The sequence below is a fragment of the Carcharodon carcharias genome, chromosome 10 (genome assembly GCF_017639515.1).
Source record: "Carcharodon carcharias isolate sCarCar2 chromosome 10, sCarCar2.pri, whole genome shotgun sequence".
Classification (NCBI taxonomy): domain Eukaryota; kingdom Metazoa; phylum Chordata; class Chondrichthyes; order Lamniformes; family Lamnidae; genus Carcharodon; species Carcharodon carcharias.
Genome location: NC_054476.1, coordinates 65,594,224 through 65,610,646, shown reverse-complemented (window position 1 = coordinate 65,610,646; position 16,423 = coordinate 65,594,224). Strand labels below are relative to the sequence as shown.

At 41.2% G+C, this 16,423-nt stretch overlaps 1 protein-coding gene across 6 annotated transcripts in view; it reads left to right on the top strand.

The window, feature by feature from the left end:
* LOC121283226 (nucleosome assembly protein 1-like 4) overlaps positions 1 to 16,423 on the top strand; it is a 95,769-nt gene that overhangs the window by 33,807 nt on the left and 45,539 nt on the right. For all 6 annotated transcript variants that reach the window (XM_041197538.1, XM_041197539.1, XM_041197535.1 and 3 more), the window contains 4 exons: positions 10,100 to 10,241; positions 12,737 to 12,817; positions 13,487 to 13,618; positions 16,297 to 16,368. In XM_041197538.1, coding sequence (XP_041053472.1) covers positions 10,100 to 10,241; positions 12,737 to 12,817; positions 13,487 to 13,618; positions 16,297 to 16,368 — 427 coding nt within the window. The remainder of the gene's footprint in view (positions 1 to 10,099; positions 10,242 to 12,736; positions 12,818 to 13,486; positions 13,619 to 16,296; positions 16,369 to 16,423) is intronic.

Here is a 16,423-nt window from a genome sequence, read left to right as displayed (position 1 = left end):
TTGTTAACTGCCTGACGAAACGGAAATAAACTAAATAATTTTGCCAACTGCAGTTCTCTTTCTCTCTTAGCCCGTAATGAAACAAACTAGCAAAAATAAATCATTCACAGTCAATAACCATCAGTCACAAATAGATTGAAAGACACAATGGCGATCTGCCCTGCCAATTAACACTCAAGCAAAAATTAGCCAAACTAGACTTTTATTTACAGAGCTTCCAATAGGATTGTTGTGAAGATATGGACAGATGTATAAGCAGCCTGGTTTCTAATACCTCAGTAGACTTGGCAATTACCCTTGCAGACATGTATGTTTGGCAGTAATCAATTATACTGTCCTGACGGTATATTGAATTTCCCATTCTCCATGCAACAGTGCAAGCACAGTAAGAATTACTTTGAGCATGCAGTTGTAATAGGCATTTTAGAATGACTATAGTTCTGATTGCCTAAATTCCAGGAAAGGAAGATTAAAAGATAATGAAAAGAAATAGATAGATCTATGGCCTGTCAGTCATACACCCTAATTCCCATGATCCTGCTAAAAACTGCAAGGAGTTTTTAAATGTTTGAAGAAATCATATGTATGGTGGGTGTTTTTTGGAAATTTATTGGCATAATGAGCCCCAGTCACCTCCAATTAAATGTTAGGAAGACAGAAACTATTGTCCTCTACCACAAATTTCCTTACTCTAGCTATTGTTTCAGGGTGAAAGTGTGTCTGCAATCTTGAGGCCTTATTGCATTTGCAATAAGGTAGATGATCTAAAGGCACAAATAAAGGTAAATGGATATGATATAATTGCCATTACGGAGACATTGCTGTATGGTGACCAAGCCTGGGAACTGAATGTTCAAGGATATTCAACGTTTAGGAAGGACAGACAAGAAAGGAAAGGAGGTGATGTTGCGCTGATAATAAGGGTTGGAATCAGTGCATTAGTAAGGGAAGATTTCAGATCAGAAAAACAATGTGTGGAATCTGTTTGGGTGGAGCTAAGAAGCAGCAAAGGGCAGCAGACATTGTTTGGAGTTGTTTATTGGCCACCAAACAGTAGTGGTAATGTGGGCATGGTATTAATCAGGAGATGAGAGAAGCATGTATCATGGATGACTTCAATCTGCATATAGATTGGGTAAACCAACTGAGCACTAATGCTGTGGAAGCCAAGTTTCTGGAGTGTGTTAGGGATGGTTTTCTAGAGCAGTATGTTGAAGAGCTGACTAGAAGACAGGCTATTTTAGACCTAGTATTATGTAATGAAAAGGGACTAATTAATCTTGTAAAGAACCTTTAGGGATGAGTGACCACAGAATGATAGAATTTTACATTGTGTTTGAAAGTGAGGTAGTTCACTCAGAAACAAGGGTTTTAAAGTTGAATAAAGGAAATTGAGGGCATGAGAGACACATTGGTTGAGGTGGATTGGGAAAATACATTAAAAGATATGACTGTATATAGGCAATGGATAGCCTTCAAAGAGCAATTACATAGCTTACAACACCTATACATTCCTTCAAGGTATAAAAACCCAAAAAAGTTATTCAATCATGGCTGACAAAGGAAGTTAAGGATTGTATAAGATTAAAAGAAAAGGCTTATAAAGTTGCCAGAAGTAGTAGTAAACCTGAGGATTGGGAGGTTTTAGAATATAGCAACGAAAGATCAAGAAAGTGGTAAAGAAAGGGAGAATAGAATATGAGTGCAATCTAGCAAAAAACATAAAATCGGATTGTAAAAACTTCTATAGGTATGTAAAAAGGGAAGCCATTTGGCTGAGACAAATGTGGGTCCATTGCAGGTAGTCGGGAGAATTCATAATGGGGAATAGCGAAATGGCAGAGAAGCTAAATGATTACGTGTCTGTTTTCACTGAGGAAGATATAGGAAACCGCCCAGATTTAGAGATCCAAAGGACTAGGGAGAAAGAGGAGTGAAGGAAATTAGTAAAAGTAAGACTGTTGTATTGGAGAAATAATGGGACTGAAAGTTGATATGTCCCCGGGACCTGATATTCTGCATTCCAGAGTGTTCAAAGAGGTTGCTATAAAATAGTGGATGCATTGATGATCATTTTCCAAAATTCTATAGATTCTGGAATGATTGGAAGATAGCAAATGTCACCCCACTATTTAAGAAGGGAAGAAGAGAGAAAGTGGAACTACAGACTTTGTTAGCCTTATATCAGTAGCAGGGAAAGTGGTAGAATCTTATTACAAAGGATATGATAAATGGATACTTGAATAATCACTATCTGGGCATAAGTCAGCATGGCTTTGTGAATGGGAAATCATGCTTGACGAACTTGTTGGAGTTTTTTGAGAATGTTGCTAACCAAATTGATAAAGGAGAGTCAATGGACATAGTATACTTGGATTTTCAGAAGGCTTTTGATCAAATTCCCCACAGGAGGTTGATTAACACATTAAAAGCGCATGGGGTAGGAGGCAATATTCTGGCAATATAATGGATTAAGGGTTAGCTAACAAGTGGAAAGCAGAGTGGGAATAAACAGGTCATTCACACGTTGGCAGGCTGTGACAAATGGGGCACCACAAGAATCAGTACTTGGGCCCCAGCTATTCACAATATATGTCAATGATTTGGATGTGGGGAGCAAATGTAATATTTCCAAGTTTGCAGATGATACAAAGCGAGGTGGGAATGTGTATTGAGGAAGTTGTAAAGCAGCTACAGGAGAATTTGGACAGACTTGATGAGTGGGCAAGAACATGGCAGATGGAATATAATGTGGAAAAATGTGGGGTTATCCATTTTGTTAGAAGGAACAAATATGCAGAGTATTTCCTAAATTGTAAGAGATTAGAAAGTGTAAATGTACAAAGGGAGCTGGGTGTCCTTGTCCATAAGTCATTGAAAACTAACACACAGGTGCAGCAGGCAATTAGGAAGGCTAATGAATGTTAGTCGCAAGAGGATTTGAGTACAGGAGTAGTGAAGTCTAGCTTCAATTGTATAGAAGCTTGGTTAGACTGCACCTGGAATACTGTGTGCAGTTTTGGTCCCCTTACCTCAGAAAGGATATCATTGCCATAGAGGGAGTGCAACGAAGGTTCACCAGACTTGTTCCGGGGATGGTGGGACTGTCTTATGCAGAGATTGGGGAAGCTGGGCCTGTATACTCGAGTTTCAAAGAATGAGGGGTGATCTCATCGCAACCTACAAAATACTTAAGGCAATAGACAGGGTAGATGTAAATAAGTTGTTTCCCCTGGTTGGGGAGCCTGGAACCAGGGGGACACAATTTCAAAATAAGGGGGAAGCCACTTGGGACCAAGAGGAGGAGAAATTTCTTTACTTAAAGGGTTGTGAATCTTTGGAATTCTCTACGTCAGAGGGCTGTGGAAACTCAATCATCGTGTGTTTAAGATAGAGATTGAGATATTATTGTTAATCAGAAATCTAAAGGGTTACGGGGTTAGTGTGGGTAAAAGGCATTGAACTGTTTGATCAGCCATGACTGTATTGAATGGCTGAGCAGGCTCGACAGGCTGAATGGCCTTCTCCTGTTTGTATGTTCCTATCCAAACCCAAACATCACTCACCTCAGCCCATATTCTGCTATAAAACTCATGTATGGATTGGTCACCTGCAGGCTCAACTGTTCTAATGTGCTCCTGCCCACTTCGCATTCTTCACCCTCCATAAACTTCAGCTCACCCAAAACTTTTCTGCCACACCAAGTCTAACTTGTCCCTTGACATTTTTGGCAATAACACCCTTATACTTAATTAAAAATTTCCCTTTGATTTTAAATCCCTCTAGGATCTTACCCCACCCTATCTCTATAACCTCCTACAACTCTGACCCTCCGACCCTCATTCTGCCTTTTAAAACATTTTTTTACCCTTTCATGAAAATTGGGTGCTGCCAGATAAGCCAGCGTTTATTGCCCATCCCTAATAGCCCTTGAGATAGTGGTGGTGAGCTGCTGTCTTTAACTGCAGCTGTTCATTTTTTTTATTTGTTCATGGGATGTGGGCATCACTGGCTAGGTCAACATTTATTGCCCATCTCTAATTGCCCTTGAGAATGGAATTCATGCCCCATTTCAGGGGCATTGCTGTGGGTCTGGAGTCACATGTAGGCCAGACCAGGTAGGGACTGCAGATTTCTTTCCCGAAAGGGCATTAGTGAGCCAGATGGGTTTTTATAGCAATCGACAATGGTTTCATGGTCATCATTAGGTTTTTATTCCAGATTTTTATTCAATTCAAATTCCACCATCTGCCGTGACGGGATTCGAACCCAGGCCCCCAGAGCATTACCCTGGGTCTCTGGATTACGTGTCCAGCGACAATACCACTACACCTCCCGCCCAGATGTGGTGTAGATATGCCCATATTGCTGTTAGGGAGAAAGTTCCAGGATTAGACCCAGCAACAGTGAAGGAACGACAAAATGGAGGGGAGCTTGCCGTTATGGTGTTCCTATGCTTCTGCTGCCCTTGCCCTTCTAGTTGGTAGAGGTTGTAGGTTTGGAAGGTGCTGTCGAAGGTACCTTGGTGAGTTGCTGCAGTGCAGGTTGTAGTAGCAGTAAACCTACTACTGCCGTTGTGTGTCAGTGGTGGAGGGAGTGGATGCTGAATGTAATGGATGGAGCGCCAATCAAGTGGGCTGTTTTGTGCTGGATGGTGTCAAGCTTCTTGAGTGTTGTTGGAGCTGCAATCATCAAGGCAAGTGGAAAATGTTCCATCACACTCCTGATTTGTACCTTGTAGATGGCGGACAGGTTTTGGGGAGTCGGGCAGTGAGTTATGCTACACAGATTATCCAGTCTCTGACCTGTCCATATAGCCACGGTATTTATGTGGCTAGTCCAGTTCAACTTCTGGTCACTGGTAACCCAGATGTTGATAGTGGGGATGGTAATGCTATTGATCATCAATGAGGGATGGTTAGATTCTCTCTTGTTGGAGATGGTCACAGCCTGGCACTTGTGTAGTACGAATGTTATTTGTCCTTTATCAGCCCAAGCCTGAATATTGTCCTGGTCTTGCTGCATATGAGCATGGACTGGTTCAATGTCTGAGGAGTCGCGAATGGCGCTGAACATTGTCCAGCCATCAGTGAAAATTCCCACTTCTGACCATATGATGGAGGGAAGTTCATTGATGAAGCAGCTGAAGGTGGTTGGGCCTAGGACACTACCCTGAGGAACTCCTGCAGTGATGTCCTGGGGCTTAGATGATTGACTTGCAACAACCATCTTCCTTTGTGCATGTTATGACTCCAAACAGTGGAGCGTTTTCCCCCGATTCCCATTGACTCCAGTTTTGCTGGGGCTCCTTGATGCTACTCTTGGTTAAATGTTGCCTTGATATCAGGGGCAGTCACTCTCTCCTCATCTCTGGATTTTAGCTTTTTTGACCATTTTTGGACCAAGGCTGTAATGAGCTGAGTGACCCTGATGGAACACAAACTGAGCATCAATGAGCAGGTTGTTACTGTTTAAGTGCTGCTTGATAGCACCGTCAATTACACTTTTTGTTGCTTTGCTGCTGATTGAGAGTAGACCGATGGGCAGTAATTAGTTGAGTAGGATTTGTCCTGCGTTTTGTTATCTGGACAGACCTGGGGAGTTTTCCAGATTGCTGGGTAAATGCCAGTGTTGTAGCTGTACTGGAACAACTTGGCTAAGGATGCAGCTAGTTCTGGAGCATAAGCCTTCAGTATTATTGCCAGAATATTGTCAGGGGCAACAACCTTTGCAGTATCCATTGCCTTCAGCCGCTTCTTGATATCTTGTGAAGTGAATCGAATTGGCTGAAGACTGGCATCTGTGATACTGGGGACCTCCGGAGGAGGCAGAGATGGGTCATCCATTTGGTACTTCCGGCTGAAGATTGTTGTGAATGCTTCAGCCTTGACTTTTGCACTCCATCATTGAGGATGGGGATATTTGTGGAGCCTCTTCTTCCAGTGAGTTGTTTAACTGTCCAACACCATTCATGACTGAATGTGGCAGGACTACAGAACTTAGAGCTGATCTGTTGATTGTGGGATTGCTTAGCTCTGTTGATCACTTGCTGCTTATGTTGTGTTGTAGCTTCACCAGGTTGACACCTCCTAGGGCAGCTCCCTCCAGACTATACCACTGTGCTGCCACCTCTGCTGGGTCTGTCCCACGGTGGGCCAGGTGGTGGTGGTGTCTGGGACATGATCTGTAAGGTTTAATTCCATGAGTGTGGCTGTTGCTTGACTAGTCTGAGACACAGCAGGGCCAACAGGGTTGGGTGTTCTGTTGAAGGGTCATGAGGACTCGAAACGTCAACTATAATCTTCTCCGCTGATGCTGCCAGACCTGCTGAGTTTTTCCAGGTATTTTTTATTTTTTTGTTTTGGGTTTGCCATTGTCGGTTCCGGTGCCTAGGTAACATGTGGTCCGTCTGGTTTCATTCCTTTTTTGTGACTTTGTAGTGGTTTGAGACAACTGAGTGGCTTGCTAGTCCATTTCAGAGGGTTTTTAAGCCCTGCAGATCTGGAGTCACATGTAGGCCCATACCAGGTGAGGATGGCAGATTTTCTTCTCTAAAGGACATTAGTGAACCAGATGGGTTTTTATGACATTGACAATCGTTTCATGGTCATCATTAGACTTTTAATTCCAGATACATACTGAATCCAAGTTCCATCATCTGCTGTGGGATCTGTACCTGGGTCCCCAGGGTATTATCTTGTGCCTCTGGATTACCAGCTCAGTGACAATACCACTATGCTACCACCTCCTACAGGTTTCATCACGTGCCTTGTCTCCATGCTGCAGCCATTAGGCACCCAACACATCCATCCTTTTGAAGCATTGCTTTCTTATGCCAGTTGTGAAAGCAAAAAGACTCATCATCTAATCACATGATACTTGACTGCCAGCTAAACAGCCTCCCCAACCCCCATGCCACTTTCAATATTTTTTATGCCTGGTAAAGAAATTTGTTCTTTGTGTAAATGTTCCTGATTTTTTTCTCCAGGATTGTACACTGCAGTGTCTTGGACATTGATCATCAATTCCTGGAGACTCCAGGCCAATCCTGGAGGGTTGGCAACCCTAACTATATCAGCTGAACAGTGGAAACTATGGGTTCCCAATTACATTTATCTGAGAAAATAGCAAGATTGCAGTTTTGCTACCAGCAATCAGCTGGATCAATTTCATCTGCTCTGGTAACTGTCACCTTTGGCTGACCTCTTCTGTTCTGCTATCCAATATACAAAAGAATAAAAATGTTTCAACTCTGACCAGACTAAACTGATTAGATTTTAGCCCATGGTTTTTGTTGCATTGATGTGGCACTGGAATGGAACCTGATGCAAAAGAAATCACAAGCAGCAGGTTACGAACAGTGCAAAGACATTGAAACTTTAATTACATTGAAACTTTAATTACATTAAATCCTCAGTCTAACTGGCCTACAAAAGATTATATGAAGGAGCAAGAAAGGCAAAGTGTTTGCAACCATGCCCATGCCAAAATTCCACTATCATGAATAAATTAGACATTTTGAAGTATATGTACGACAGATCTGCAGCAAAAGCAAAGGTTTTACTTCTAATCAATGTTTCTATAAGGACATGCCTTTCCTTCATTAACATTGGTAGACCACACCAACCTTCTCTAATAATGTCCAATTGGTTGGGAACGCCCCCGCCTGGTTCCACTGATTCGTACAATTAGCCAAAGCATCTCTAGTAGTGGCCTCTCTTGATGTTCCTGCATTGGTGCCTCCGGTGTCCCCAGCAATCTATTCATGCACCCCCTTCTTTATCTGTATTCTGCCCATTGGTAAAATCATCTACAGAATCAGGGCCTGTTCCTATATACATGCGATGGCATCCAGAATTATCCCTCAACTCTTAAACAGCCTCGGTGGCATCAGACGGTCCAATACCTTCTTGATTAAGCCACAATTTCCTACAGCTAAACACTGGGAAAAATCAATTCCTTCTTTTTAATTCCTGCCACAAACTCGGTACCATTACTCCAATCTCCTCTCTACTGCCTCAAGCTGAATCAGACTGTTCACAACTTGTGCCCCATATGACTGAATGAAACTGCTAATCCCAGACCTTGACCAACATAATGACTTGCTTACTTGCAGCTGTCATATGGCTGGCCTCCACTATTTCAGCCCCATCTAAGGAATAAACAATCATAAATGTAGAATATTTGTGACAATTACAATCCATGTTCCGAGTTGGCATCAACCAGAATCACAGAAGGCCGCCATTTGGCCCATTGTGTCTGCACCAGATCTCCAAATGAGCTTAACGTAGTGCCATTCTCCTGCTTTTTCTCTGTACCCTTGCATGTTGTTTCTATTCAAAAAGCTATCTAATGCCCTCTTGAATGCCTCGATTGAACCCACCTCCACTGCACTTCCAGGCAGCGCATTCCACACTTGAACCACTCACTCACTCAGAGAAAGTTTTTTTTTGCATCATTTTTGCTTCTTTTGCAAATCATTTTAAATCTGTGCCCTCTCGTTCTCAATCCTTTTACAAGCAGGAACAGTTTCTCTCTATCTACTCTACCCTTATGGTTTTGAATACCTCTATCAAATCTCCTCTTAGCCTTCTCTCCAAGGAGAACAGTCCCAACCTCTCCAAACTCACCAGAACTCAAGTTTCTCATCCCTGGAACCATTCTTGTGAACCTCTTCTGCACTCTCTCCAATGCGTTCACATCCTTCCTATAGCATGACGCCCAGAAATGTACACAATATTCCAGCTAAGGTCTAACTAGTGTCATATATAAACTCAGCGTAAATTTCCTGCTCTTATACTCAATACTCCTTTTAATAAAGCCCAGGCTACTGTATGCTTTATTAACTGCTCTCTCCACCTGTCCTGACACCTTCAATAATCTGTGTACATATTGACATAAATCAGTACTCATCTAACAAAAACAGAAAATGCTGGAAAAACTCAGAAGGTCTAACAGCATTTGTGGAGAGAAAGAAAAAGTACGATTTTGATGTTGATAGTGGAGGATTCAGCGATAGTAATGCCATTGAATGTCATGGGGAGATGGTTAAATTCTCTCTTGTTAGATGTGGCCATTGCCTGGCACTTGTGTGGTGTGGGTTATGTGCTACTTACCAGCCAAGCCTGAATGTTGTCCCTAACAGCACTGTGGGTGTACCTACACCACAGAGACTGCAGCGGTTCAAGAAAGCAGCTCACCAGCACCTTCTCAAGGGCAATTAGGGATGGGAAATAATGTTGGCCCAGCCAGTGATGCCCACATCATGTAAATGAATAAAGAATCACAGGCAGCCCTAGTGCTAGCAGGCTCTGTCTCGCTGCAGTAATCTAGTAGACATATGGCAGTGTGTGTTTGTAGCTCAGCCTAGGTGAAGTGGAGCACATGTACCTACTCCTGGAAAAAATGTCAAAATGATTGATCATCTCCAGTTGAAAAAAATACTTGAACTGTAAGTGCATCGAACTCTGAAAATTCTAAAATTGGCAGTATTTTCTTTTTTTTTCTTCTGTTTCCTTTCCTAAAGCTGCTGATTGCTTGCTGGGGTACGGTCCATGCCTTTTGGCACTTGTTGAATGTTAGCAGGACATTGCTTGTGGAGAGGCAGCATCCATACCTGCTTATTTCAAGAATAGTGGTTGGATGATTGAGTAGGAGACTTGGCTAGTTTTACCCTCTAACTCTTGACATGCTGAAATTAATTACACCACCCTTACTAAGGTTGCCAACTCTCCCACATTGGCTGGGTATCTCCTAGAACTCAGGATTAATGATCTGCTGATGGATGTAAGTGGATTCAGAATTGTGTTTTTAAAAAAAGAGTATTTGTGAAGCAAACCTAGAAGATGTACTATTGTTTTAATTCTTAAATTGAACATTGTCATGCATGAGAGCAAGTGATTTTAATTTAAGGCACTAAGAGTTGAGGCGTGAAGGAGCTGAGTTAACAATTTTGAGGTACCACTGCACTAATATTTCAGGAAATAGTTAATCAGCCCCATCACACTGACAGAGGAAGTTGCATTCTCTTATTATTAAAAGACAGAACATTGTAAACTATATTTCAGTTATCTTATATTAATTGTTTTTTTTTGCGCAGTTTACCTAAAGCTGTAAAGAGAAGAATAAATGCCTTGAAACATCTTCAGGTCAAGTGTGCCCATATAGAAGCCAAATTTTATGAGGAAGTTCATGAGTTGGAACGGAAATATGCCGCCCTTTACCAGCCATATTTTGAAAAGGTATGAGTGCTGAAAAGATGAGCTATTTCTGTCTTGCTTGTGAAATAGTCCCTTACCTTTCAAGTAATCCCTTAACTGTCTTAGATCAATACGCTGGCATTTGGTAATTATATTAAGACTTGTTCGTAACTACATCACTTGGAAATACCACAGATTTCTTTAAATGTATTTTTATTGTGACTATCACGTGTTTGTCAATTCTCAATTGCTGCTGTATGCAGGTTTTGCAATTTTAAAAAGATTCTTTTATGAGGGATGTTAGTGCTTAAAAATTTCTCTTTATAACAAGCATTAAGATCAAAGTATGGCTTTGCAATGTGTATTGCAAGTAAGTTTTCAGCTTGGAGCATTGAGACCGTTCCTCTGATAAGAGCACGAACAAACATTCTTGGTAGCTTGGGTTGGCCCTATCTATCCCTCGGATGCTTCGGTCAACCTTTTAGTGATGCCAGTTGCTGTTCTGGTGGTTATCATTCCATGTTTAGTCAGCCTCCTCTTGTTCGAGCTTAATTAACCTTGCACACACTTTGGCCTGGAACTTCCAAGCAGCGGCAATGATGAGCGGATTGTGGTTGCGCTCAAAGAATCCGCCGACTCCCCACTACTGTGCATTTCTTCTATGATCTTCTGACCCCAGCTGCCTCAACTGCACAGCATCCCTTGATGAACTCTGTCAGAGTGGATTAGAGTCAGGGGAAGACAGGGTGCACCCCTTCTAACAGCAAGAGCAGCTGTATGGGAAGTTTGAATGCTAGGGAGCAGGTGGGCTGGCTGGTGGGTTATCGGAGCGGTCAGTTGTGTAGCTACCCAACTTTTTTAATCTGACTAAAATTTCCTGGAAAGCTATCCAGGTAAGTCCAATGGATCTATCTAAAGTCTCTGACTCTAATTCAGATTCGGAAGCTTGCCCACCCACCTATCCACTCGCAAAAAGCAAGGTCCCAGGCAGCAGAGGAATTGACCATCGGAAGTTTAAATTTCCTAGGCAATTCCCAAGTATGTTGGCGTATCAGGACTTCCACAGGGTCCTGGCGCGCATCTTCAATTGCCCATCCAGTTTTCCGACGATCCGGATCTAGAAAATTTGGCCCATTATATTGCACTCTCCAAAGAATACGTCACGGCACTGCTAGCTGTCTCCTTATGAATGGCAACTCCAAGCCCCACCCTCTCATACAGCACATAGAGGCTAATCTTGCCTCAGTGACATTGTGTCCTTTTCACCGCATCTCACCCTGGACTGTCCCTCATTTTGCTAGCATTTTCTCCTTTGAGCTCTAAACCTTATCAACTCTTCATGTCTCTCCTGTAAAATCTTCATTCTTTACCACCCATCCAAGCCCCACAACATTTTTCCTCACTCAGCCTGTGCGTTGAATTACTTCATATCCTTTATGATTTTATCCTCTATTTCAACTCACCTTGCTCTCTGCCCTCAGGATTCACTGCCTTCCTGTCCCCCCTCCATATAAACTCTTCTACCCATATTCACAACCAACCCTCACCATGGAACAATGGCTCAATGAAAACCACAGGAGGGCATGCCAGGAGCAGCACCAGGCATACTAAAAATAAGACGTCAACCTCCTTGAGCTTCAAAACAGGATTACTTGCCTGCCAAACATCTGAAACAGAATGCAGTAGACAGTTCAGCGATTTCCACAACCAGCAGATTAGATCAAAACTCTTCAGTCCTGCTGCATCCAGTCATGAATGGTGGTAGACATTAAACAACTAACCGGAGGAGGATGCTGCACAAATATCTCCATCCTCAATGATAGGGGAGCCCAGTACATCAGTATAAAAGACAAGGCTAAAGCATTTGCAACCATCTTCAGCCAGAAGTGCCAAGTAGATGATCCATCTTGGCCTCCTCCTGAAGTCCCCAGCATCACAGGTGCAAGTCTTCAGCCAATTTAATTTACTCCACATGCTAATCAACAAAAGAAGGCGTGGATACTGCAAAGGCTATGTGCCCTGACAACATTTCAGCAGTAGTAATGAAGACCTGTGCTCCAGAACTCTAGCTGTACCCTATCCAAGGAGCCCTAGCAAAGATGAAGTCAAGGGAATTGTGGGGGGTGGGAACTCTCCATTGGTTTGAGTCATACCTAGCACAAAGGGGAATGGTTGTGGCTGTTGGAGGTTGATCATCTCAGTCCCAGGACATCACTGCAATAGCCCCTCAGGGTAGTGTCCTAGGCCCAATCATCTTCATCAATGACCATCCCTTCATTATAAAGTCATAAATGGGAACAGTCTGTGTCCATATGCAACAAGATGTGGACAACATTTAGGCTTGGCTGGTAAGTAGCACATAACCCACACCACACAAGTGCCAGGCAATGGCCACATCCAACAAGAGACAATTTAACCATCTCCCCATGACATTCAATGGCATTACTATCGCTGAATCCCCCACTATCAACACCAAAATCATACTTTTTCAGACTCGCCAATTGTTTGTGATCTGCCTGTTATTTGTCTTTTTACAGAGACGAGACATAACAACAGGAAATATAGAACCTACAGATTCAGAATGCGAATGGCACAGTGAGGAAGAGGAGGAGCTAGCAGTAAGTCTCACTTAGTTGTGGAGAAATTTTGTATCCATTGCTGTATCACACTATTATTCCTGGGTCTGTCCAACACCAGTGACATTTCTGCAGGCCTGCTCTCTTCCCTTTCAAAATATAGATATGGTGCTTCTGATATGTAGAATAAGGTTATCTTTATACTACGCCACTATTATATTTCAGCCCAATATGGAAAACATGTCTCTTAGTGCACAAAATGACATTTCCTATTTCTCATCAGACATTCTATGGCCTTGACTGATTTTTGCAATTTATTATCAGTTAGGACTATGTTAAGTGTAGTTCTGTCTTATAGGCACGTGCTTACTGGAAGTTGGTATGGATTGTGCAAATTACTTTCTTTAAAGATATCTTACAGCAATAAGGAAGTTTGTTCCTGGACTTGTATCCAGGTCCCAGAAGTGAAGTCTAATACATTGCATTATCTATCCCTCAGCAGTGAGGCTAAGAAAAGCTATATGAAAAGAATGAATGCAGTTGAAACCTTGACCAAAAAGTTGGGGAAGCAAGCGCATTCTGAAAATGCACTTTTCAATGGTTAATGCAAGAGTTTGTAGCCCAGTTTACTTTTCGTCATGCTGATTATAATGATTAAATTATCCTGTTTTGGAATGTACTGATTAAGATTAAATGTGTTTGTATAAATAGGAAGAAATGAAAAAGAAAGCAGCAATAGAGGAAAAAAAGGAAGAATCTGAGCGGGAGGAGAATCCCAAAGGAATTCCTGAATTCTGGATTACAATATTCAGAAATGTAGATATGCTGAGTGAACTTGTGGAGGTGAGCAAAGGACTCATCAGCACTTGCTGCAAAATAGTTTTCTAGTTATATGAAATGTTGCTGTATTTTTCTGTTTTTCAAAGTTTATGCTTTTTAGGCAGCAAAACCATTTAGCTGTGGATTTAATTTTCAACTCTTGACTTTTAATGCAAGTAGGCAGTGAAGTACTTCAAGGAAATAGAGACAGTTTCACAAAAATGTGCTCTCAAGTTTCCGAAAGTATATCAAATATAGGTCCCAACATATTGAACAAATCTAATATTTGATCATGTAGTAACCAGCGTTGCCATACCATACTATAGTACTGCTGTTTTCTATTCTCACTTCATGACAGTGCCATACCATTGTTTTGGAACTGAAGTAACAATGACTTCCTTTCCCACCCAGTGATTAGCAGATTTTGAAATGCTTCTCTAATGCCTCCTTGCATATATTTTGTGTACAATTTCTGTGCCGTATGCCATCCTTCAGCTAAGTGGATAGCCAAGGACCCTGTGCTTTAATTTGCTAGTGTTGCTCTGTAACCAGTTCCTAAAAAATCAGCCCTTGAATAATGATGTCTATGCTTTTCTTTCATCGCTTTCATTAAGTATCTCCCTTTGGCCTCAGCCAATATCAGGGAACTGCGCATAAGGATCAACATGTATAAATGATGAGCCTGTTTATCTGTTTTAACTTCCTATATATTCCATTGAGCCGGAGTTAAATGTTCATATGCTAAACATTAACATCAATTCCCTTATTCGCTGGCAATAGATTCTAAAAGCAAGACAACCTATTGAACTCTATACCTGAATGTCCCAGGTGCCAAATTGTTTTGTTTGGCACACTTGTGAGACAGTACATGGGGGAATCTTAGTTTACAATTGGATCATTTTGACATTTATAATAATTTCATGTGTAGCACATGCCATGACATGTTGCATAATATTTCTGTAACACGTTTTTTAGTCAGTCAATCTTAGACAAATTTATCATGCCCTAAGCATCTTTACTCTAACAAGCATTATAGTCATTCCTCCCTTTGCGATTGACTCCAAGCCCTAACTTTTAAAGCTGCAACAGACCAAAGCATAATTAAACATTATAAATTATGAAATACATATAAATGTGGAAAAGTTTAAATTTTTAAACAGTTATATTCTTATCCCCTATTCTGCTGTCTATCTGGCAAGTGCACACAGTTTTAAAATTTGTTTTCAGTTCCTCATGTTAAGAACATACTGATTCCACCATGTACCCGACTTAGTGGTCTGCCATTCTGCCGAAGCCAGAGCTCTGATCTGCAATCTGAACTGTTGTCTACTTAAGCATTCATTTCAAGAATCCATAATAATTGCACTTTCTACAGTTAAATGGCTATAGTATACTTTATATTTTATGTGGAGTAATAATCTTTTCTTCTAAAACGGCACATGCTCTTGATTTGCTAAGGTCAACAGAATGGAAGATGACACTTGTAGTCTTGTATTTAGAGCACAGACAGAGTCCACCTAGTCCATCAAGCCCCTGCCAGTGTTAATGCTCCACATGACCCCATTTCATCGAATCGCAACATATCCTTACATTCTTTTCTCTCTCATATGTTTATCTAGCTCACCGTTAGTTGCATCTATGCTATTCACCTCATTTATTCTTTGTGGTAGTGGGTTTCACACTCTTAACCATTCTTTGGGTAAAGATGTTTCTCCTGAATTCCCCATTGGATTTGTTAGTGACCATCTTATATTTATGGTCTTTGTTTCCACTTGCGGATGAAATCAGAACTATCATCTTTGTGTCGACCCTATCAAACTATTTCCATAATCATAAATACCTCTACCATGTCACTATTTGGTTCTCTCTTTTCTAGAAAAGAAGCATTAGCTTATTCAATCTTTTCTGATGGGAATAATCTCCCAGTTTAGTATTATTCTAGTAAACTCTTTTTAACAGCTTCTCCAGTGCCCCCCATTTTTATAATTTTGAAGTTGGAACAGTCAAGTGTGGTATAACTAGGATTTATGTATGTTTAATATGTCTTCTGTTTAGTTCTGTCTCTAAAAATGAACCACAATGCTTTGCTTTTTTTTTTGTGACCTTATTAACCTGACTTTTTTTGTCTTGTTTAGCTATACCCTCTATCCAGCCCATTTAGACACCAAAGGCGAGATTTTAACTCACTTAACTCGTTCAGTTAGAGAGTTAACATCGGGCCTCAAGTTTCCAAGGAGTATATAGCCTCCTTATTCTCTCTGTCAAAATGTGCCGCCACTCACTTAGCTTTATTGAAGTTCATTTGCCAATTGTGCATGTTTATTCGTATATTACTGCATTTTGTTGCAGTCCTATTCCATATTAATTACACTATCAATTTGGTGTCATCGAAAAATATTTTAAATTGTTCTTGAAATTCTTGAGTCCAAATCATTTATGCGAATTGTGAGCCACAATGGTCCCAGAACTGATCTTTGTGGAATACCAGTTTCACTTTTTGCCAATCTGGGTTAATTTAGTAAAACCGGTATATTTCTTTCTGAGGCGATGTGATGAAACAACATAGGATGTATACGCACCGTAGAATCAGAAGGAAATACCACACAGCAAAGAGTTTACATGCAGGATATCTTTATTTGGTTAGGATCGGGTATTTAACTTGCCTGGTTTTAACATTTTATGTTAAATGTCTTATTCCGCAGGAACATGATGAACCTATCTTGAAGCACTTGCAGGATGTCCGAGTGAAATTCTCAGAGCCTAATGAGCCTATGGTGAGTATTTGTGTAAAGGCTGGCTGGAAGTGGAAAGTGAAGGGATTTGGGATAT